The sequence below is a fragment of the Anastrepha ludens genome, chromosome 4 (assembly GCF_028408465.1).
Source record: "Anastrepha ludens isolate Willacy chromosome 4, idAnaLude1.1, whole genome shotgun sequence".
In the NCBI taxonomy this organism is placed as follows: Eukaryota; Metazoa; Arthropoda; class Insecta; order Diptera; family Tephritidae; genus Anastrepha; species Anastrepha ludens.
The window spans coordinates 10,251,752-10,277,288 of NC_071500.1; the positions used below are offsets into that span (position 1 = coordinate 10,251,752).

The following is a 25,537-nucleotide window of genomic DNA, read 5'->3' on the forward strand; positions in this document are numbered from 1 at the left end:
GCAATCGATTTCGGAACATTGTTCTCTCTGACGAGAAAATTTTTCAAATTGAACAATTCGTAAACCCCCGAAACGATAGGATTTATTTGACCGACCGTTCATACGACAACTTGAGTCATCGCTTGGCCACCAGGAGGCAGCACGCGCCACAGGTAATGGTTTGGGCTGCTTTTCATCGAGCCTGTCGTTAAGGTACATGCGAAATATTATCGGGAAAGTATTCTGGAGGTTGCTTTAAAGCCGTAGACAGACAAACATTTCTCTGACAGGCCATAGACGTTTCAACGGGGCTCGGCATCGTTTCACAAAGCTCTAGTGAACCAAGAATGGCTAAAAAACAACGTTCCGAACTTCATAACGTCCACACAATGACTCTCAAATTCACCAGACACGAATCCGACTGATTATTCTCTTTGGGCCATTTTGGAGAGCAAGATCCGAACTAAAACATTCATCAGTCTTGAGGCGCTGAAAAAAGCCATTGTCCACGAGTGGGTCAAAATACCTGCGTCACGTTCTGGACCGTTTCTGGACCGTCTCAAGGCCATAGTCAAGGCAAAAGGTGGTCATATCGAGCAAAGTAAATTGATTCTTAATTGTGTATTATTTTCACACATTTTTGACTTTGAATTGAATAAAAGTTATTTTTCCAAACTAAATTTATGACCTTTTCAATTGGTTATACTTCGAGTGCCGGACCCTGTAGTATTCAAACAGACACCGCCTCCCACTTGATGGTTGAGTTTAGAACCGTCGGTATACAAACTGACTCCGTTTTGATAAAATACTTAAATCATTTTTGCAGTCCTCTGTAGATGGAAATTTGATCGACCTGACACATAACTTCTGCAGAAGTTGTCTAGATGAGGAAGAGCAACAGACGATCCCGCACCTTTTGTGCCATTATCCTGCTCTATCCTGTCGTAGATTTACGATTTTAGGTAGACAATTATTCTTAATTTTGTTGAAATCAGTGATTTTAAAAAAAATTTGAATAGTGCACTCTGGTTTTAGGAGAGATAAGAAGAAGTTACGCACGAGGCATCACAATGAGCTATGAGACAGAGTGTGTCCCACAGTGGACAACCGCTTCAACCGCTAACCTAAGGCCTGTCAAGGTGTAAATCCACCGGATAGTAAAAGTCGGAATGCAAAGAAACTGCTTGGGTATACGCGAATGCCCCTTGTTATTTGTTTCCAGCGTTGATGATTCTCTCAATCTTAGGGCCGCTTTAATGGCTGGTTGTTTACACGGCTGATTGTTTACAGACGAACTATTATATATAAGTATTTTTTTTTCCTTGCTCACTCCTCCCAGGAGCATAGGACCTCCACAAGGCTCTTCCATCGTACATGGTTCTGTGCTGTTGTTTTTGCACCGGAACTTCGTAGTTTAGTGCGTCTGGAGATTTGCGAACTCCCCCATACTGTATGCATTCGCCCGAATGCCGCCCTTACTTTGTTTAACCAGCAGTTCACATCTTCATCTGCGCCACCATCTGCCGAGATGATGCAGCAGACAGATATATTTTCCTTTAATTCCTAGTAGAGTTTAGGGTGTCAACTCGTTTGGAGTTGCCTGTCTCGCATTTTTTCGCACCTGCATTGGCAACACCTGGTTGGAGGTGTAGCTAGCTTTCATCTATCACCAAGCTAGGATTGCCCACCTATTTTACTTATTCGAATCTAAATTGCTAACAAATCGTTATAAACGAATTTCATGTATGAAATTTTTGTACAAATTTATTATGTTAGCCACAGCGATCACATACTAATCGGTAGACGTCGCGCGGCAACGGGATCCGCGAGAGTTGCCTCTATCAAGCCAATCTCACGCACCTTTTGCTCGAATGCGAAAATCAGACGGTGTGGGTTGAAAGAAAATTGAAATTTGAAAAGGTCGAGCCAAGCACCAGGAGATTTGGTGGCTCCTAAATCACTCAGGCTGAGAAACCCATTGTATTTAAAGCTCTGGAAAGAGGGTGTATAGTCAAGGAGGGAAGGAGAAAAGTATCAGAAAAAGCGATAGGAAAGAATAGAGACAGAGACAAAGGTAGTTAGTCCTGTGAGAACTTTCCAGATTCGTTGGCAAATCTGTAAATATCTTCCAGTTTTAGAGAACGAATATTACTCATTCTCATGACATCGGAAACCAAAACTCGTAGCCGTGCTCTAGCAACGGCAGGACACTCACAGAGAAAGTGCTCAGTGCTATCCGCCTCCTCCAAGCATGACAGGCACACCGGGTCCTCAATGATTCCAATGGTGGTCATATGCTGACCCCATGGGTTGTGTCCTGTTATGATACCGACCATCAACCTAATGTCTTTCCTTCTAAGTGTTAGTAGAAAGTTTGACAGTTTTCTGTTCGGATTTGTCACAAAACACTTTGCAGTTCTGCAACGTTCTAGACTGGGCCATCGCTCTATATTCAAATTGCCTACATAATCGCTGATCCAGTTCATGATTCCTGCGGAATTGATTCCGATTATTGGCTCTGGCCACTGTGAGGGCACCGCTGATCCACGGTTGGCCAATTCGTCGGCGATTTCGATTCCTTGAACACCGGAGTGTCCCGGAACCCATATAAGTACAAGCCTGTTTCGTCTTGCGACAGAATTGAGCTTCTTCTTACATCATTGAACAATCTTCGAAGTTTGCTTCTCGTTCTCCAGGGCCTTCAGTGCAGCCTGACTGTCACTGAAAACTCCTATCTTTTTCCCGCTCCATCTCCTCTCGATTATCCATTCGGCTACTTCAGCACGGTGTGAGTACTTTGGAAACAAGTTTAAAATAAATAAGATTAAAATTAATAAATCTGTTCAAGCATAAAACTAATTTTTTCCCTCCTAAGATTTAAAAAAAAACTTGTGTACGAACCACCCTCTATATACAGATAAGAGAATTTAAATAACTTTCATGCATTTGCACATTCGTTTATTTATTGAAATTAAATACACGTTTCTCGAGGTACAAAAATACGTAGTAGTGGTAGTAGTAGACGAGCCGTATCTGATTATAAGTAGATGAAAAACATATGGGCATGTTTTTGCAAGCCTTAGTTTGTTTACCCTTTTTTTATCATGTTTTGTTGTTCACCTTAATCAATTGTTGTGCATACTTAGTATTCTAACTTTGGCACGGTTTCTAGTATTTTCGTACGAGCAGCAAATGCGAAAACACAAACTTCCAAAATGTTATCGGGCCTCTACTTATCAGCAGCCGTCTTTCAGCTTCTTTTATACAACTAACGTCGCGGTGAAGTCATTGGCGCTCCAATGTTATCTAACTGGAATGGAAAAGTAATCTTAGCACACATACCGTAAACTCTGTTGTTTGTTGCTTAGTAAAATTTGAAAAGGCTAAATTTAATTAAAACCTTTAGCTGCTCGGACATGTTTTAAAACTGGTACCATTTAAAAAAAAAGCAACAAAAAGCAAGAACGTTTTGTGTTTTGGTTTTTATTATCATTTTTTATGTTGCTTTGGTTTTTTATTTGAACTAAAGAAATAAAATAAAATGCGCTTAGAACTGCGATAGCAGCAAATTCATTTACATAGAAAATTTTACGACAGTTAGACACAAATTGATATGCAAGAATTTATGTACAGTCATTCCTGGCATATAAATTTACATACAGATATGTAGACATTATTTTCAAAATGCATAATCGAAATGCAGATAATGCAAAGGCACACAATTCATAATTTTTTTAGTTAAATAAAGCAGAGAGGTTGGATTTTTAAGCGCTCGGCTAAAGCCGCACAAGTCTTTAATTGATTTTCCAAGTACTGGATGCCACCAACTTCGTCCACTGCTTTCATGTTTAAGTCCTCTTTGTCGCCAGCGACTAAAACGGGCTTGGATGGGTCAGTCTGTTGATGAGAAAAAGTAGATACGTTTGTATTAAAGTTCGAGAGCTAATATTTAAGCAATATATTTATTTTCTTTATAGGAATGATTGGAAGCAATTTATTTTATGTTGAAATTCAGAGACCTTTTTAGTGACCACTAAATAATAAAAATTACACTAGTTAGCAATAACTTTATATTTATAAAAAAAATTATTAAGAAAAAAAAATTGTACACCAATTACCCTTAACTGATTATTTATAAATACTTTTTTACATAAACTGTTAAAAAATATTTTTGTGAATTATTTATGTTTGAAAATAGTTGCACAGTGTAGTAAAATAGTGTCTTCAAGTTATTTTATTTTACTCATTTTTATATTTTATTTTTTTAGTTAATTTGTATATTTTTTTATGCTATTTTTTTATTTTTATTTCTTTCTCTTTTTCTCTTTTTTGTTTTTTTTTTAATTTTATTTTTATTTTTTTTTATGCTAATTTTTTACATTTTTGTGTGTTTTTATTTTTTTGTTTTTTATTTTTACTTTGTTTTTTTCTGTTTTTGTTTTAAGTAATTTTGTGCATTGAAATATTTAGAAATATTTTTGTTAATTATTCAAAATAGTTACACAGTCTAGTGAAATAGTGTATTCAAGTTATTTTATTTTACTCTTTTTATTTAATTTTTTTATTTTTTAAATTTATTTTATATTATGGAGGTTGAATTAGTTTTAAAGGTGACACACAGATGGCGCTATTTATCACTTTATCGCGTTGGCAATACTGAATATATATTCATGACAAAGCCTCATCCCTAGGCTTTGTTTATCAGTATCTGTCATTTCGCTGAAGTATAAACAACGCAGTGTTTTCGTGCTCCGAGTATGTCAACTTTCGTGCCGTCGAAACGCAATTTGCGGGAAGCTTTGCTTTTCTGCTTCAATTTGAAAAAAAATACAGCCCAAGCCCGTGAATTGCTGCAGGAGGCCTACCCAGACCCAGGAGGCCTCCGTCGATTTCAACATGTGAGTACTGGTTTCGACGATTCAAAAGTGGTGATTTTCACACCGAAGACAAGGAGCGTCTTGGCCAGCCCAAAAAGTTCGAGGACGCGGAATTGGGGGAATTGGTAAACGAGGACTCGTGCCAAACCCAAGAAGAGCTTGCTGAATCATTGGGAGTTGATAAATCAACCGTTTGCAAGCGTCTAAAAGCGATGGGAATGATCCAAAAGCAAGGACATTGGGTCCCGTACGAGTTGAAGCTGCGCGACGTCGAACGGCGACTTTTTACGTGCGAATTGCTGATCGAGCGACAAAATCGGAAGGGTTTTTTGCATCGGGTGGTGACTGGCGACAAAAAATGGATCCACTACGATAACCCAAAACGCAAAAAATCATGGGGTTTGCCCGGCCACGCATCAACGTCGACGGCCAAGCAGAATATTCACGGCAAGAAAATCATGCTCTGCATTTGGTGGGATCAGGTCGGAGTCGTATATTTTGAGCTGCTCCAACCGGGCGAAACAATCACGGGAGATCGTTACCGACTGCAATTGATGCGTTTAAGCCGGACATTGAAAGAAAAACGGCCGGAAACGGTAAAAAGGCACGACAAGGTTATTTTGCAACATGACAACGCTCGGCCGCATGTTGCTCAACCTGTCAAAAAATACCTTGGAACGCTTGGCTGGGAGGTGTTACCCCACCCGCCGTATAGTCCAGACATAGCTCCCTCCGATTATCATTTGTTCCGGCATATGAGTCTCGATTTGGCGGATCAGCGGTTCTCCTCGTACGAGGCTACCAAAATATGGGTTGAGTCATGGATAGCCAAGCAGCGGCCAGAATTTTGGAGAAACGGCATCCGGAAATTGCCCGAAAGTTGTAGCTAGCGATGGCCAATACTTCGAATAAAATATATCTTCGAAAAAAACCTTTAAAACTAATTCAACCTCCAATAATTTTTTATATCTTTATGTTTTTAGTTATTTTATGTTATCTTTTATTTGTTATTGTTATTTTTTTTTTTATTAATTTGTTTAAGTAATTTTTTACATTATAATATTTAGAAATATTTTTGTTAATTATTCAAAATAGGTACACAGTGTAGTGAAATAATGTATTCAAGTTATTTTATTGTACTCATTTTGGTTTTTAAGTTTTTTATTCAATTATTTTTTTATTTTTTTTTTTATCCTCATTTTTGTTTTGTTTTTGTTTTTTTTTTTTCTTTAAGTAATTTTCTTTCGGCCGCCGTAGCCGAATGGGTTGGTGCGTGACTACCATTCGCAATTTACAGCGAGAACGTCGGTTCGAATCTCGGTGAAACACCAAAATTAAGAAAATCATTTTTCTAATAGCGGTGGCCCCTCGGCAGGCAATGGCAAACCTCCGGGTGTATTTCTGTCATGAAAAAGCTCCTCATAAAAATATCTGCCGTTCGGAGTCGGCTTGAAACTGTAGGTCCCTCCATTTGTTGAACAACATCAAGACGCACACCACAAAAAGGAGGAGGAGCTCGGCCAAACACCCAAAAAGGGTGTACGCGCCAATTATATATACAAATATATAATTTTCTTTCTATTTATTTTTATTTAATTCTTTAATTTTTCTTTTGTTACTTATTAATTAATTTTAAATTAAATTAATTTCTTATTTGTTTTAATTTATGTTTATTTTTTATTTATCTATTTTTTTCTTTTAATTTATGTTTATTTTTTATTTATTGATTTTATTATAATTTTTTATTTCTAGATTGTTATTTTTTTATTATTTTTTTTATTTATTTCTTATTATTACTTTTTATTATTATTTTTTAATTTTTTTATTTTTCTATTTCTGTTTTATTTTTTTTTATTTACTTTATGTTTATGTTTTTATTTTTATTTATTTTTTTGTCTCGTTTTGTTTTGTTTCTTATTTTTTTCTTTTTTTTTAAGTAATTTTTTTGTTATGTATTTATTTATTTTTATATAATTTTTTATTTATTTTAATTACTCTTAATTTATGCTTATTTTTATTTATTTGCTTTTTTCATTATTATTTTTTAATTAATTGATTTTTATTATTTTTTCTTTATTTATTTATTGATTTTTTAACAATTTTTTTATTTATTTTATGTGCTTTTTTTATTTCTTCCGAGTTTACGTTTCTTTTTTATTTTTATGTTGTGTTTTTTTTTTGTTATATATTTATTTTTTTTTTAATGTATGTTTATTTTTTAATTATTTATTTTTAATTATTGATTTTTATTTTTTTATTATTATTTTTATTTAGTGATAATTTTTTTTTTAATTTTTTTATTTATTTTACGTTCGTGTTTTATTTAATTCATGTTTATTTTTTTGTATGCTTTTATTTTTGTTTTTTAATTATTTGTTGAAGTAATTTTCCGTTATTTATTTTTATTTAATTTTCTTTTTTTTTTTTTTAGTATTGTTGATTTTTACTTTTTTATTATTATTTTATAAAGAGATTTTTTTTTTTTTTTTTTTTTTTTTGTTATTTATATATGGTATGTTCATTTTATTTTCTTATTTGTATATTTTGTTAAATTTAATTTTTTATGTCTTTTATTCTATGTTTATTTTTTTTTAATTTATGCTTACCTTTTATTTTCTTATTTATAAATATTTTTAAATAATTTTTGTATATATAAATACTTTTTTCATTTCAACATAATTTGCTAGCTAAACAAATAATTCTCACTTACTGGTTCGCATCCTCTAAGGCGGCAATTGAAGTCAGTTAGCCGTTCTTCAAAGCCTGGCGCAAAACAATTGGGATCTACGGCAATGAACACTTGTCCCAAATCAGCTGCAGTATTGGCGCCCGCATGCGTCCATTTGCGAACTTTTGTCGAATAATTGGCACCCGCTGATACGCCAGAAAGAATATCCACCATAGCGCCAAGTCCATAACCTTTGTAACCGGAGGAAATTTCAGCGCCGCCAAGTGGCATTAAGCAGCCGGTGCTGAATGCCAGTTCAGCATCATTGGTCTGCTTGCCTGTTGGATCCTGCGCCCAACCGTCGGGCAGTGGTTCACCTTTGCGACGTTGTATTTCGATTTTACCCACTGCAACTGCAGTCGTGGCCATATCTACCAGAAATTTGTCATCTTTTGCAGGTGCACCGAACGCCAATGGATTAGTGCCCAATGCTGCTTCCTTAGAACGAGTGGGTGCCATCAATGGTGACGTGTTGGTTGTGGTTAAGCCCATCAAACCCTCTTTCAGAGCGCGTAGTACGTACCAACCTGCAATGCCATAATGGTTGGAGCCCTTCGCACATACCCAGCCTACACCAACGGTTTTCGCTTTCTTTATGGCCAAATCCATGCAGAAATTACCCACAACTACACCCAAACCATTGCACCCATCCACCCAAGCGGTGGCTGGTGTCTCCTTGAGTATTGTAGGTGTGGCAGCTCCATTCGTTGAGTTGATCGCCAAATCGTTAATGTACATTTCGAGACGATTCATGCCATGGCTGAAGTGACCACGATAATCAGCAGCTACTAGCAGATCTGCCATGGCCTGGGCGTGATCCTGGGGCACATTGGCAGCCAAGAAGCAATCGGTCATGAAGCGCTTGGACTCGGCGACTGCTACCAGTTTGGGTTGCTGACAACTCGACATCTTTCTGTGCGATATGTGTTGACTATCTACAAATATGTGAATAAGTGAAAACTTAGCAGAGCGCACTTAGATTCTTAAATTGATGAAAACTACGACAAGAAATCAAATACAAAAACGAACTGAGCCGCCAGCGAAATAGAAACGACGATCTCGCTCGATTGACGGCGAACGAATGAGAATAATTGGGTTGCTGTCTCTGCGTTCAAATACAGTGAATAAGAATGAAGCCGTGTATGACGAGCTTAGCAGCGGAGAGGAAAGCAGAAATTGTTTTTTATATTAACATTTGTACAAATAAAGGGTAACAAAACAAGAACGATAGGCAACAAAATTTAATAAAAAGCTAGGGGTTTTAAATTGATATATTAAACTGATACTTCCTTTATTTTGAAGGTAGCACAAATTATTGGTAGCAACTGAGTCGAAATTTCAAAATTTTTAAATTATTTTCAAGCATTCAGAAAGTATGATTAAATAGGCACTTAGATGTCCAATATATATCTGCTATGCACGAGACATACATATTGGAAAAACCATCAACTCTATATGGTCACCCGTTATAGATGTACAGGTATGTTTTGGGTTTGCAGCAGTGGTTTTTTATTCGAAAGAATCTCTTCGAAAATGTGTTATCGGCTGTGTCATATAAAATAATAGCAATAAATTCAACATGAGCGGATGCCTGGCTAGCAAAAATAATCGTCATGTGCACATTATTTGTACATGAGTGTGTGTATAAATCTTCTTGTGAGCAGTACACTGCTTAAATCGCACACTTATATGTGAGTTTATACTAAAGCGAAGCAGAAAACAATTGTACAGTTGCGGCCATTGAAATCAGGACACTTCCAAATTATGGTTTTTATTTCAGTCGAATGTTCGGGATTTCATTTTCCAACAATTCCACATGTTTTACAACAATTCCAAAAAGTTTATAAGTGGTACAAGCTTTTCACAGAAAATCGAGAATACGTGAATGACCACGTTCGCTCTGGACGCCACAGCACATCAACAACTGATAAAAATGTTACGAAAGTAAAGAAAATGTGAAGTGGGGAATCGTCGAATCACAATTAGAGAAGTTGTTGAGGATGTCGGCATATCGGTTGGCTCATGCCATAAAATCTTTTCGAAAATGTTGTGCATGAAATGTGTGGCAGTGTCAAAGTTCGTTCCGAAATTGCTGAATTTCGACCAAAAACCACGTCACATGAGCATCGCTGAGGAATTGTTGAATGATTTGCTTAAAAGGGGCATAACTGGTAACGAATCATGGGTATACGGTTATGACATCGAAACCAAAGCCCAATCGTCCCAATGGTAGAGTCCAGGAGAGCCAAGACCAAAAAAAGTACGCCGAGTTCGATCAAATGTCAAGATTTTGCTCACTGTTTTCTTCGATTACCAAGGCGTAGTGCATCAGGAGTTCTTACCGCAGGGTCGTACGGTAAATTTAGAGTATTACCTTGAAGTTATGCGCCGTTTGCGTGAAGCTGTACGAAAAAAAAGCCCGGAATTGTGAAAAACTTGCATGGCTTTTGCATCAAGATAATGCACCTCCTCCTCATCTTTGCTTGTGAGAGTTTATTTGGCCAAAAACAACACTGTTATCATGCCTCAGCCACCGTATTAACCAGATTTGGCCACCTGCGACTTTTTCCTGTTTCCAAGATTGAAGAGACCCATAAAAGGACGGCGTTTGGCGACGATTGAGGAGATAAAAACCGAATCGCTGAAAGAGCTCAAGGACATACCAAAAAGTGCATATCAGAGTTGCTTCGAGGATTGGAGAAAAAGCTGGGACAAGCGTTTTATATCTGAGAGGGACTACTTTCAAGGAAATAAAATAAAAATTGATGAATAAATAAATATTTTTTGAGAAATATTAAAATCCACCTTATTTTTCGCACACACCTCGTATGCTGACTTCCTGGCTGATTTCAATTTTTGCAACTATAAAAAATCAAGGAACTATGGTATTCCACTCGGACAGAAGCTGCTGTAGGATCAGTTTTCTATACCAAATCGAATACAAAAAGCCAATGACAATCATCGGGGATGCAGTGATAACTGATTAAACTCCGATAATTTAAGCAACATTTTTAATAAAATCACTGAGTTCTTTTTGCATCGTACTTATTTCTATTTCGTACCTATTTTAATGTCCACACCAATATTGCCTTTTTGTTTCTTTTGTCCCGGGTTTCAGTTTAAAAAGATCCTCAAATTATTCTTTATATTTGTTATATTAAGCTATACTTGGGTTAAAACCAGACTAATTCGGCCGCAAATATATTTATGAGAAAAGGTCAGGAGAATTGTTCAACCTCTCAAGAGAGAACATCTCGAAGTTTGTAGCTTGTGTTACCGGTCATTAGCTGTTAGGTAGGCACTCTTCTACGCTAGGAGTATTTTCTCGGGAATCCTTCAGAAGTTGTGGAGACGAGAAAGAGGAAGGGGAATAGTAGACCACTTCTTCTGTAATTGGCCAGCCTCAGCTAGAAGTAAGGCAAGATTGTTAGGAAAATACTCTTTTGACTCTCTTATGGAACTACCCGGTGTAGGGATAAAACCTATTCTACGCTTCATAAGAGCGTCTAAATGATTCCAATGATGAATAAACACTGAGGTTCCCGTATTACACAGTGGTACCACAACGGGCCCACATGGGTTCTAAGTGAGTTGGCTATTCTAAACTGACTGCCATAAAAACTTAATCTCATCCGTATATGAAATAGATAAAAACACACACAATTGAATATCTGTTATTACTAATTTAAAAAAGAATTAGCAGAAGAATTTTCCGTATGAACGTGGGGCCTTACCTATTTTAATGATCATATGTGTATATAAGTATGTACATATGTTTGATACATTTTATAACATTTATGGAATTGAGTTGGATATAAGCCAAGAATTAAAATTAATTAAGAAATACTTATGTATGCATGTGTATGTGCATATATTTATATTCCAGTTTTTTTTAAGTGTAGTTTTGGCTGTGTTATTATTGCATAAAAATTTGACGAATTTTGAATTGTATTAATACGAATACATAACTATGTATATACAGTGTTCAAATCCAGTTGTTTCCGCATGAAATATAAGAAAATACAAACTATCGCATTCTCAAATAAGAAGAAAAAAAACCATAGAAAAAACAGCAAAAGTGTTGATCCTCTTGCAATAAAGTATTTATGTATGAAAAAGTTTAATAACAATTCGAGAAAAATTGCATTTAATATCTAGTAGGATATCGTCGTAATCGCATAACCTCTTTTAGTCGGTCAGGCATTGAGTGAATCAAGTTTTTTGTATAATCCGAATTTATAAATATTTTGCCATTCGACTGCGAGCAAGCTTTTAAGTCGAATTTTGGAAGCTATGTGGTGTTTCCTTAATCGTTTTCGCAAGCGATCCCATAAATGCTCTATAGGGTTCATATCTGGGCACTGTGGCGGCGTTGGTAACAAATGAGGTACTTTGTCTATTAGCCACATCTTTAATATGTGCGCGGTGTGTTTAGGATCGTTGTCCTGCTGGAAATAAAATCCACCAGACAATGCCATTTTTTCAGCGCATTATAACAAGTTTTCTTGAAGGATTTTTAAATATACATAATAGGACTATGAATAAGTTCGTGCGGTTTTACAACAGATGGCGTAACTTGATTATTATTCCATCGATCCACATTTCCAAACATTCATTGGAGAGCTACTGTCGTAAGGCACAAACGTCAGTATAAGTTTTTTATTTGAAGCGTAAACAACAATATTTTTACCACACTTGAAAATGTCGAATTTCGTGCCAAATAATGTGTTTTTGCGGGGAATTCTTCTTCATTATTTTAATATGAAGAAAAAAGCAGCCGAAAGTCATCGTATCTTGGTGGAAGTTTATGGTGAGCATGCTCTATCTGAGCGAACGTGCCAGAAGTGGTTTGCACGCTTTAAAAGTGGTGATTTTGGCTTGGAAGACGAAGAACGCGAGGGTGCGCCGCCAAAGTTCATGGATACCGAATTGGAGGAATTGCTCGATCAAGATCCGGCTCAAACGCAAGAAGAGGTTGCAAAAACTTTGGGAGTTGATCAATCAACCATTTCCAAACGTTTAAAAGCCATGGGAATGATCCGAAAGGTAGGCCATTGGGTGCCGTATGAATTGAAGCCAAGAGACGTTGAACGCCGTTTTATGGCATGCGAACAACTGCTTCAACGGCACAAAAGAAAGGGTTTTTTGCATCGAATTGTGACTGGCGATGAAAAGTGGGTCCATTACGACAATCCAAAACGTCGGGCAACGTATGGATACCCTGGCTATGCTTCAACATCGACGTCGGCGCAGAATATTCATGGCCTGAAGGTTATGCTGTGTATCTGGTGGGACCAGCTGGGTGTTGTGTATTATGAGCTACTGAAACCGAATGAAACGATTACGGGGGATGTCTACCGACGACAATTGATGCGTTTGAGCCGAGCACTGCGAGAAAAACGGCCGCAATACGCCGATAGACACGACAAAGTTATTTTGCAACATGACAATGCTCGGCCACATGTTGCACAAGTGGTCAAAACATACTTAGAAACGCTCAAATGGGATGTCCTACCCCACCCGCCGTATAGTCCAGACCTTGCGCCATCCGATTACTATCTCTTCCGATCGATGCAACATGGCCTGGCTGACCAGCACTTCCGTAATTACGATGAAGTCAAAAAATGGATCGATTCGTGGATTGCGGCAAAACCGACCGAATTTTTCACAAAGGGAATCCGTGAATTGCCAGAAAGATGGGAAAAAGTAGTAGTAAGCGATGGACAATATTTTGAATATTAAATTTGTAACCATTTTACGTCAATAAAGTTTCAAATTTCGAAAAAACCGCACGAACTTATTCATAGCCATATTATGTACTTCCTGTGTCATTATTTCATCAACAAAAACAAGATTGCCAACACATGATGTGGACATGCAGCCCCAAACCATGACGCTCCACTTCCATGTTTGACCGTTTTAATTGTATTTTTTGGATTTAATTTTTCATTTCGCTTTCTCCACACTTTATGTCGCCCATCATTTCCGAAAATATTACATTTTGATTCGTCGGAGAAAATTACTTCGTCCCAGAAGACAAATTCTTTATGTTCATAAGTTCTGGGAGCCTTTTATTTATATTAGTATCACTGACAAAAGGGGCTACATGTCTTATATCCATTTCTCTTGATTGGCCTTCGCACTGTAGCCGGTGAAATAATGGTGTTTAGGTATGATTGCAATACAGTAGCTATATTCGGAGCACTTTCCAAAGGATTTTTTTCTACTGTTCTCTTGATAAGGCGTTTATCTCTCTCAGTCAACTTCCTAGGGCGGCCTGATATCTGCTTATTTTCGATCCTTTTCTCCTTTTTAAATCTTTGTATTACCTTTCGCACTGTTCATTTACTCCTGCTAATGGTGTTCCCGATTTCTGAGCATGATTTTCCATCTTTATGCATGCGCACAAATGTGCCTTCTTTGTCAATTCTTCCCTAATGTCATTTCTTTTCGAGACTTGATTGGGCACGTGAAAAAGTAAACACAGATGCGAATAAATGAACTTCATCGGTTATACTGAAAATAGTCTACCAATAAATATTATTTCAAAGCATCGCAAATCAAAACTACCTTTATTTCGCGCATTGGCTACTTCAAAGTGCGACCGTATCAATACTTTTGCTATACGAATTTCTTACCTTTGGTGCTCACACTCGCCAACGTAAGCGCACGCCTGTATCAGCTGACACGATGAAAAAACGATCTACGATACTACGGAGCGGTAGTGAGAACTTATTTACATGGGACTTTCATTAGTCAGCTGATACGGGCGTAGGTTTACGTTGGTGAGTGTGAGCACCATTACAGCTACATTTTTACTTGCCGTTGTTGATGCAGCAGACAAACTTAATTCTTTTTTTTGTTTTTTGATTACGAATGAGTACAAAGTGTATTATTCATATACATATGAATAAAGTTTTTCAGAATCTATAGGTTAGGTTAGGTTAGGTTGGCATGACAGGCTGAAAGCCATCGTCCTTAGACGTACCAATGTAGAGCTTGACCCTTACGTTTCCTTGTAGTAGGTTTCTTGTAATAAGCCTGCATCTTTTGCGAATCTAAGTAAGCTCTGAAGCTCTAACCCCAAAAAGGCATTCTAACCTCTCATATTGTAGAGCTCCTAAGCATTTAATTCGGGTCCTAGCTAAGGCAGGGCAAGAACATGGAAGGTGTTCAAGAGCTTCCCTCTCTTCTAGTTCATTGCAAATCTGCGGCTATCATTGTTTGTAATTCCTGCCGCTAACAAATTGTGGCCTGTCAGTATACTTACGATAGTTCTGCTTTCCTTTCTAGACAGGACTAGTACGAATCTGGCGTAGTTATCTGCATTCTGTGTACACATGATTTTCGCGGTTTTAGAAGTGGCTAAATTATTCCACCTCCTGTCTATCCGTGCTTTCATATCCGCATGTCCGATGCCATTGTAAACCGTATTTAAAGGTTTCACTGTCATTTTCTTGTTCGAATTGAGTGGAAACAGCGCTTTTAAGAATCTCATTTGCAATGCCCTTATGTCTGGGTACCCAATAGATGTGTAGCCGTTTGTCTGCGGCTGGTCTCTCTATGGCTTCCCTGGTTCTAAGGACGTTTTTAGATGAAATTTCTTATGAGTTTATTGTCTCTATTGCCGCTTGTTTGTTAATGTATATATCACATTTATGTTGGAGTTGCTCGATGTCCTTGCTAGTGCTATTTCTGCAGCCTTTCCCACCGCAAAGACTTCTGCTTGAAAAATACTGCAATGGTCAGGGAGCTTAATTGGCCGCCTGATGACCAGCCCATCGTTTTCGAGCCGTCGGTAAATATGTTAAGCGCATTAGGGCTAGCTTTCATACCTCTTTTCCACCCCTCTTTTTCTATTGTTGTTCGGAACCTTGTCACCCAATTGTATTTCGGAGTCATATAGTCCGTATTGGTCCGATAACTCATACGTATTGAGCTATAGTATGTTCGAGTATTTTACAGGTAAATTCGCCCGTTGCATTAAGTCTTGCGGCAGATCTAGCTGCTAGACCTTCTGCCGCAATGTCAATCGGTGGTAGGTTGAGTATTTCAGAATCTATAATAATGTGCGAAATTTCTTAAAATTATACTTAGAAATGGTAGGGTAGCAAGTTTTATGCTGTGCACTATAAGTACAAATTTCTTCTTCTCTTTATATTTCACTGCAAAAAAAAAAACAATTTGCTGCCTCAGAAAAAAACTATGTATTGTATTTCTCAAAGAAACCTATTGATTTCCATTAAGTAAATAAAATAGAAGATATAAAATATTTTTATTTGTTTATTTCTTATCTTTATTCGTTCAGGCGAAACATCAATCACTTATGATAATTCTCTGTATTTTATCAACTGCAAATACGACTAATTCACGTTTCTTACTACACCACTTCATTTTGTATATCATTTTGTATCAATGAACGAATTACAATCAAGTATACATACATACATACATACATATGTATCTATTTTAATATCACATTTTATGAATGGCATTTACAAATAGCTTTTCGTGAACGTAAACTAACATAGCGCACGTGCGGCCAGTGAGTGCGTAAATTCAGAAGAAAAAAACCTGGCGCATGATTTCAATAAAATTCTTTAATCCTAACCACAAGAAGATCGTCGTCTATTATTATTCGGGTTAGCACTTGTACATAGACGGACGCACGACCAGAAATAAAAATGAACTTTATATACGAAGTGGGTGTGGTTGAGGTGTAAATTCGTTAATATTTTAATCACACTGAGGTAAAATAAATCGCAATATGTTTATGGAGGTTGCGGCATAGGATTTTGCTTTAATTTCATGTAGAGCCAATGCGCATTCATTAAAGGTAGTGGACCTAAAACAACAACAATATTTTGTACTTTTTATTGACAAAGCACAGTAATGGCAAAGTAGAGAACAAAGAATGAATTCGTCTTGTTTCAATCTGCGCTGAGAGCCACGTGAACACGGGGGTAGAAAAAAAAAAACAAGTCAGCTGATTTACCGATACTACCTTTAAAAGATTCGTCTTGTGTGTACAGCCATAGTCCAAAGTAAGCTGAAATTTAGCATGAATTCAAGCGCTTGATTTATTGTGAAATCTACCGTTGGTGTCCTTGGATTTGCACTAGTTATCTTTGCATACTATAAATGTTTCAACAACAACAACATTTTTCAATAAAGTTGTTTAACAACAACAAACAAAGGCTTCCTAGCAAACATTGTGAATATTTTTGTGTAAATATTTACTTTTGACTATGGGTGTACATACGCGTATGTATTTATATTCTATACAAATTTCACACACATTTTCTTAACTAGGCAATGAAAAATTGTAAAAAGAAATATTTTATGAATTTTCTATGAAATGCGGGCGTGATTATTGATCTTTATTGTTATTGATTATTAACTTCAGAAACATTGACAGATAACATTTGGCGCCGTCAGAAATCTCCGAGGTATAGTACTAATTACGCCTAAATGTCATCGAATTATTTATCATTTATAAATTGTAGACACTCTGCTATATATACATATATAAAATATTCATTTAAAATATATTTTTTTGTAGGCGCTGGGAGCGAAATCTGGCAAAAAGTGAAGAAGCGACTTGACGAAGTGCCAATCAAATAGCGAAAGAACTGAAAATATCTGACCGTAGCATTCGCCGCATACTGAAATATGGGCTCAAAGTTAAGCCTTACAAGAGCCAAAAGGCGCACGATCTCACACCAAAGCAGCAACAAGTCAGACTTAAGAGAGCGAAGGAGCTGCTTCGCTTGGCCGAACGCAATCGATTTCCGAACATTGTCTTTTTTTTTTTTTGACGACAAAATTTGCACATCGTTTACTTTCAGAAGCTTATCCTGAATATGTTCCAGAGGTTAGAGTATGTCAGTAGTGGTTTGCACGATTTAAAAGGGGTGATTTTGACACAGAAGACAAAGAGCGATCAGGTCCATTAAAAAAGTTTAAAGACGAAGAATTGGAGGCATTACTCGATCAAGACCCATGTCAAACTCAAGAAGAACTTGGAAAAACATTGGAAGTCACTCAACAAGCAATTTCTAAACGTTTAAAAGCAGCTGGATACATTCACAAACAAGGAAATTGGGTTCCACACGAATTGAAACCGAGAGACGTTGAGAGACGATTTTGCATGTCTGAAATGCTGCTTAATCGCCACAAAAAGAAATCGTTTTTGCATCGTATTGCCGCTGGCGATGAAAAGTGGAATCATTACGGCAACCCAAAGCGTAGAAGATCATATGTGAAGCCAGGCCAACCAGTCAAATCGACACCAAAGCCGTATATTTATGGTTTGAAGGTAATGATCTGTATTTGGTGGGATCAGAAGGGTGTGCTCTACTATGAGCTGTTAAATCGGGCCAGAGCTGTAAGCAACAATTGATACGTTTGAAGCAAGCAATAACCGAATGACGGCCAGAATGGGCGACCAGACACGAGAAATTGATTTTCCATCATGACAATGCTCGGCCACATGTGGCAGTACCGGTCAAAAATTATTTGGAAAATGCCGGATGGGAAATTTTACTTCACCCGCCTTATAGCCCAGACATAGCTCCTTCTGATTACCAGTTGTTTCGGTCGATGGAGAATCAACTTTCTGGAATACAGTTCACCAATGTTTAAGTTATTAAAAAATGGCTTGATGACTTTCTCGGCGCAGAAGGTGAGAAGTTTTTTTGAGATGGAATCCATAAATTGCCTGAAAGGTGGGAAAAAGTTGCCGCTTCCGATGGACAATATTTTGAATAAAATATTTTTTCACTTTTATACTTAAATAAATGGTTAAAAAAAAACGAAATTAATTAGTTGTACAGCCATAAATTTATGGCCTTTTTAATTGGTTACACTTCGAGTGCCGGACCTTGTATTTGTGTGGTTTATTCATATGTTACGTAATGCACTCAAAATTGTACAGCATCATTTGGTGGCAGTCTTAAGTAGAAACTAGGCAATGCAATGATTTGTAATGGTCCCCAATTGATGCCAATTGCAGCTTTTTTTTTTCAAATAGAAAATTATTAGAACAAATGTCACTGAATTAGTTATTATGTTGTGACCTTTATTTTCAACTCTACACAATTGATAATTCCACGTAAAGACTCAAAAGTATGTACTAGTTGGGGAAAATCCGGAGACTAGTATCATACTAAATTCAACTAGTTCCACTCTAGTCTGAAAGCAATCCATTATACGTTAGGAATATACACATATATTTATATATAACCCGCCGTAGCCGAATGGGTTGGTGCGTGATTACCATTCGGAATTCACAGAGAGGTCGTTGGTTCGAATCTCGGTGAAAGCAAAATTAATAAAAACATTTTTCTAATAGCGGTCACCCCTCGGCAGGCAATGGCAAACCTCCGAGTGTATTTCTGCCATGAAAAAGCTCCTCATAAAAATATCTGCCGTTCGGAGTCGGCTTGAAACTGTAGGTCCCTCCATTTGTGGAACAACATCAAAACGCACACCACAAATAGGAGGAGGAGCTCGGCCAAACACCTAACAGAAGTGTACGCGCCAATTATTTATTTTTTGTTTTTTATGAAGGCGTGAGTAAATAGATTTTTTTTTTCAATCGTGTGTTGTGTGACTTTGTATGTACATATTTATATAATATATATTATGTGCATTTGTATTTTTGCATTCATTCTTGCTATTTCTACAACGCTCATGTTATTATGCAAGAGAATTAGCAAATTTTTTAATTGTGTGTGCCAAAAATATACGCACACAGTGAAACTTTTCGAAGTGGAACTCGATGAAAATTATATTTTTATGCCCAGAAGAGAGGGTTGTTTGCATCAGTTTATGCCCGCATCGAAATAAATAAAAAGAAATGTATATGAAAATGTTTAGCATGAGCAGACTAATCGGTACATTCACACGCATACACGGATTTCAATGCAATTTTGTAAACTCGCTAGTATTGGAAATGTATAAACTCGAACAAGTCCCACGCCCAGTGCATTCAAATTGCTTAAATCCGTTAAAAGACTAAACTCAAATGTAGCTATCTGATAGTTTAAAATTTTTTGGATAAACAACTATCGTCTGCACGTTTTTCTATATGAATGGGCAATAACCGGAACAATAATTGAGGCCTTTTAAAGAAACTTGGCAAATATGCTAATCTCGTACTCGTATGTAACGATCAGTTTTAAAATCGCAAATAAAATATTTTATATTAAAATATATTTCAGTAAGTAAAAATAAAAATTTGTATAAGATTAATTTTTATAAAATAATTTATGAAAATAAAAAAAAATGGAAAACAGAACCGACTATTCATTCATTTAGTGCCTTGAAAAACGTACTTAAGCCACTTAGTTTTTATAATCAGAAGGGTTTCGAAGAAAACATTAAGGGGGGAGCCTGCTTTAGAGTCTTCAAAACATCGACTTTTTCGTGGATTTTTTGGGGAAGGAAAGAAATATTCGATTGAAACGAAACTTTCTGGTTTTATAGTTATATATTTCAACAGTCTTCTCAAATATTTTCATTAAAATATATGTCATATTATGCCTGGTACAATCACTTTGCCGAGGCGCCTCGAGTGTACATGTGTCGTGCGGCGGGAAAGATGCAGGTCGCAATTTTCATCTGATACCAAAAACCCAAAAAGTTCTTTATTTCCCTATCTTTCCCGCCGAATAGAAAAAATCGTAAAAATAAAAAACCGAGAAATCGAACTTCGAGCGATCCGGCCGCTCGTATACCTGCTCGACGCTTGCTCACAATTTCTTCTGTAACTCCGAAAATATTTTGAATTTGCTTCTGAAATTTTGAGGACACATTCTTGGAAGTTTGGGAAGACATTTATGCAAAAAAAAAAATCGATTTTTTAAGCCTCTAAAGCAGGAAATGTTGAATAAAGGAAATATCAGATAAAACATTTGCTTTGTGTTGCTTAACAGATCCGCTTTGATAGCTAAGAGGAAATTAAAGAAATTCATTCAAAATATATCACATAAAACGTTTAAAATGCAGTGCAAAGCAGGCGGCTGCCTTAGCCGTCACTACCATTCGGAAGAGGCTGAGTTCGAATCACCAAGCACGAAACGCAAAATTATTGAAACAATTTTTTCTAATAGCAGTCACCTCTCGGCGGGCAATGACAAACCTTCGAGTGCGATTCTGTCATGAAAGAGCTACTCATAAAAAAACCCATCTACCGTTCGGCGGTGCTGTAGCATACCAAGCACGCCATAAATTAGAGGAGGTAGAGGAGCAGCTCGGCCAAACTCCAAAACAATAACCTTATTTAATTCTCCGAGATCTAATTGTACAATTACGGCAATAAATACTTGAAAAAAATAAAAAAATGGAAACTTATACAGGCTATGAAAAGGCAACACATCAAAAAATACAGAAGGCCACTCTTTTGAAATTTATCCTGGATCTCGTTGGTGCATTTCTGCAAAGCTGAAAGCGAAAAGGCCTGCATTGTCACGATCTCGCTAGAGCTTTCGCACGCAGCATTGACATTTTGAAGTTTTCTACATTTTGAAAGATTTTGTTTTTATTTGAAATACCTCATGATTCAATAATAAAAGGTTTGCTCAGGAAGCAGCTTTCTCGTTCCTTCTTGACAAATCAGCTCCCTTAGCAATACACTGGGTTGCTAGCTTTAGAAATGTTTAGTAAAAGTGGAGGAAAAGTAAAATTTGTAGAAAAAACATTTCATTTTCAAAATGGTCTGCGTACGATCAACAACCCGCTAAAGAGTTTTTATCGGTATGTCCAGGTCTATGGTAGTATGACATGGAATATATACCGCTTAAGTCAGGACATGATAGAGTAATTGAGGTAATCCGAGATCGATAAAAGGAGAATTTGATAAGCTTTATTTCTTATGATGTGGTGATTTAGAAGGAATTCATGTTTTGAAAAGAGCATTTTCCAAAGAGTTACGACAGGGAGAATAATGGGATAGTGCCGACGCAATCGATAACATTGCAGACCTCATTATAAGAAAGTTGGTATTGAAGGAACTTGTTTCCAATGGATGGATGAAGTGTCCAGAGAAGTACAATACCAGCATGAAAAGCTGTAGGTCCCTCCATTTGTGGAACAACATCAAGACACGCGCTACAAATAGGAGGAGGATCTCGGCTAAGGACCTAACAGAATTGTAGGCGCCAATTATTTATCTACTTTTAACGAAATAGTTTCATATTGGCGAAACTTTGCAACTTCGTGATCGGTTTTAAATTTAAAAATTAATTCACAAAATAAAATCTTGGTTTAAGTGAAATAATTTCTTGTTTTAATATCAGACTTGGTAACTTCCGCTAATAACTTCTATTTGTACCATTATTTAAATTCAAATATTAATAGGACTATGAATAAGTTCGTGCGGTTTTACAACAGATGGCGTAACTTGATTATTATTCCATCGATCCACATTTCCAAACATTCATTGGAGAGCTACTGTCGTAAGGCACAAACGTCAGTATAAGTTTTTTATTTGAAGCGTAAACAACAATATTTTTACCACACTTGAAAATGTCGAATTTCGTGCCAAATAATGTGTTTTTGCGGGGAATTCTTCTTCATTATTTTAATATGAAGAAAAAAGCAGCCGAAAGTCATCGTATCTTGGTGGAAGTTTATGGTGAGCATGCTCTATCTGAGCGAACGTGCCAGAAGTGGTTTGCACGCTTTAAAAGTGGTGATTTTGGCTTGGAAGACGAAGAACGCGAGGGTGCGCCGCCAAAGTTCATGGATACCGAATTGGAGGAATTGCTCGATCAAGATCCGGCTCAAACGCAAGAAGAGGTTGCAAAAACTTTGGGAGTTGATCAATCAACCATTTCCAAACGTTTAAAAGCCATGGGAATGATCCGAAAGGTAGGCCATTGGGTGCCGTATGAATTGAAGCCAAGAGACGTTGAACGCCGTTTTATGGCATGCGAACAACTGCTTCAACGGCACAAAAGAAAGGGTTTTTTGCATCGAATTGTGACTGGCGATGAAAAGTGGGTCCATTACGACAATCCAAAACGTCGGGCAACGTATGGATACCCTGGCCATGCTTCAACATCGACGTCGGCGCAGAATATTCATGGCCTGAAGGTTATGCTGTGTATCTGGTGGGACCAGCTGGGTGTTGTGTATTATGAGCTACTGAAACCGAATGAAACGATTACGGGGGATGTCTACCGACGACAATTGATGCGTTTGAGCCGAGCACTGCGAGAAAAACGGCCGCAATACGCCGATAGACACGACAAAGTTATTTTGCAACATGACAATGCTCGGCCACATGTTGCACAAGTGGTCAAAACATACTTAGAAACGCTCAAATGGGATGTCCTACCCCACCCGCCGTATAGTCCAGACCTTGCGCCATCCGATTACTATCTCTTCCGATCGATGCAACATGGCCTGGCTGACCAGCACTTCCGTAATTACGATGAAGTCAAAAAATGGATCGATTCGTGGATTGCGGCAAAACCGACCGAATTTTTCACAAAGGGAATCCGTGAATTGCCAGAAAGATGGGAAAAAGTAGTAGTAAGCGATGGACAATATTTTGAATATTAAATTTGTAACCATTTTACGTCAATAAAGTTTCAAATTTCGAAAAAAAACCGCACGAACTTATTCATAGTCCATTAAATAAAATTTATTTTTTAAACCGTTCGTTGTTTGCTTCCATTTAAGTAAAAAAAATACTTTTTTGCTACCATTTTTACCAAAAAGGATTTAATTTGTTCCCCTTTATTCACCTTCTTAAATACAACCTTTTGTAAGGGAGTGTCAAAAAGCGAATGTCACTAGTGAGCAAACCTTTAATAATTGAATCATGGAAATACCTATTATTTAAGTGTATAAAATTCATAGCCGGTTTGGCAAGTAAACAAACAATGCGGAAAAGCTGTAAATTTTTTCATCGTGACATACATCTTTCGTTTTACGCGTGCGGGTCAAAGTTAGAAATGCCAAGCGAAGTGACAAAGTTTTATCTGACATGAGTCACTCAGCAAGGCGCTGAATACTCGAAAGCATATGAAGGATTTTACACTTTTTTTTTTGCTTGTTCACTCTTCTCGGGAGCATAGGGCCTCGACAAGACTGGTCTTGCGTTGGTTGCTTTAATCTATTTATTTGATTTCTGACAGAATAGGTGATTATCCTGCTGCTACCAGTGCGAAATAGTGGGAATGCCCACCTGCCGTTGCTTAGGAACAGCGCCTTCTTACTGCTTGGAGCGCCATCTGTGTTTCACATTTCTCTGCCAGAAGATCGCACAAATGGTTGAGGACTTCAATAAATTTGGTGTGTCTGCTCTACTACAGCAGTTGCCCGCTTCTCTTGCTGGCGCCACTGATGCAAAGTGTAACTGTGTGGCTTTCTTTGTTTTAGCAGCCACAATGCAAATATCGCGCTGACTTTTGTGCGGGAGTAAGGATGGAAAGGGTTCATTTTTTTGTTTTTTTGAGTTTGAGGAATGGGATTTTTTTTTCTGAAACAAGGAAATTAGGTAAATTTGGATGCTTTAGGAAGGTGCTTTACGTGGAACTTAAGGATTAAAATATTTTTAACGTGTCGAAAAAAATAGCAATTATAAAAATAAAACAATATAATAAATATCGTAAAAAAAAAAAAAAAAATAACTGGCGCGTACACTTATGTTAGGTGTTTGGCCGAGCTCCTCCTCCTATTTGTGGTGTGCGTCTTGATGTAGTTCCACAAATGGAGGGACCTACAGTTTCAAGCTGACTCCGAACGGCAGATATTTTTATGAGGAGCTTTTTCATGGCAGAAATACACTCGGAGGTTTGCCATTGCCTGCCGAGGGGCGACCGCTATTAGAAAAATGTTTTTATTAATTTTGCTTTCACCGAGATTCGAACCAACGACCTCTCTGTGAATTCCGAATGGTAATCACGCACCAACCCATTCGGCTACGGCGGCCGTAGCCATATGTAAATATGTAGTAAACAAATCTGAAAATTTACTTACCGTAGTAAAAGCTTTTCGCAGCTGCCTGGTTTCGCTTTTCGAGGTTCTGCTCACGTTTCATCGTTAAGCTGCTAGCATTTCTTATAAATGCAGTCATCAAAAAGTTTTGTGTGTTGTCTGGATATTTTTCATGCAGGAATTTGAGAATCAGGGATGACGAACAGCGCCACTGTGCATTGCCAACCAACCGCGAAGCAACAGGGCAATTTAATATCAAAGATGTCATTTTGTTATTGGTGCAGAGTCAGGCGAATTCATAAACCGAAATACTAAAAGGTTCTCTGAACTATCTCTTATCTTTGGCCCTTTGTTTTGCTATTAGTAATCAGCTGTTCTGGCTATGCGGCGTGGTTCTTGTTGTTTCTAAACACAGGAAATCATTACTTCATAATAACTTTAAACACAGAAAGTGATAAATAATACAAATATAATAATAACGACATATGTACATAACTATGTTAGATTTGTGTATGCATGTGTAGATATGCGAGCATACATACAAACACACATACTATGTATTAGTCAATCAGCTGAAGCTGCACACGCATATCCATACATAAGCACACATATACATTTAGTAATATAAAAGCAAAAGTACACAAATATATTGAAAATAATGCACTCGATAATTTTTGTCACTGATTTATTTTATTTTTTTTTTTGATACGAATGAAGTAAAAGCAGCTCCATTTGCTTAATTCATTTGATAAAAATTACCAACACTCACTTTAATACTCGTAATAACGAAAAATTCTTTAATTTTCTCAAGCTTCCAAATATCCGTAACCTTAGCAGATAACGAATGCCACTACGCCCAGTATTGTGCCCGCGTCCAGCTCTCGTCGACCACTGTTTGTACTGTTTGTGCCCGCCGAATGCTACTGCTACAATTGTCCAAGTAACACGCTTCTACTTATATATATGTGAGCATGTTTATACAACCTTCCTTAAGAATATTAGC

General features: G+C 37.1%; 1 protein-coding gene across 2 annotated transcripts; it reads right to left on the bottom strand.

Moving 5' to 3' along the window:
- Window positions 1-3,444: 3,444 nt before the first annotated feature.
- On the bottom strand, window positions 3,445-25,458 carry LOC128861651 (uncharacterized oxidoreductase YjmC). Of its 2 annotated transcripts, none has more exons than XM_054099939.1 (4): window positions 25,304-25,458; window positions 24,577-24,939; window positions 7,567-8,519; window positions 3,445-3,876 (listed from the first exon to the last, which is right to left on the bottom strand). In XM_054099939.1, the coding sequence occupies exons 2-4, from the start codon at window positions 24,800-24,802 to the stop codon at window positions 3,718-3,720; spliced, it is 1,338 nt and encodes a 445-aa protein (XP_053955914.1). In that variant the 5' UTR covers window positions 24,803-24,939; window positions 25,304-25,458; the 3' UTR covers window positions 3,445-3,717. The 2 variants fall into 2 exon arrangements, with proteins under 2 accessions (XP_053955914.1, XP_053955915.1); XM_054099940.1 differs by having other exon boundaries at window positions 24,577-24,970.
- Window positions 25,459-25,537: the final 79 nt, after the last annotated feature.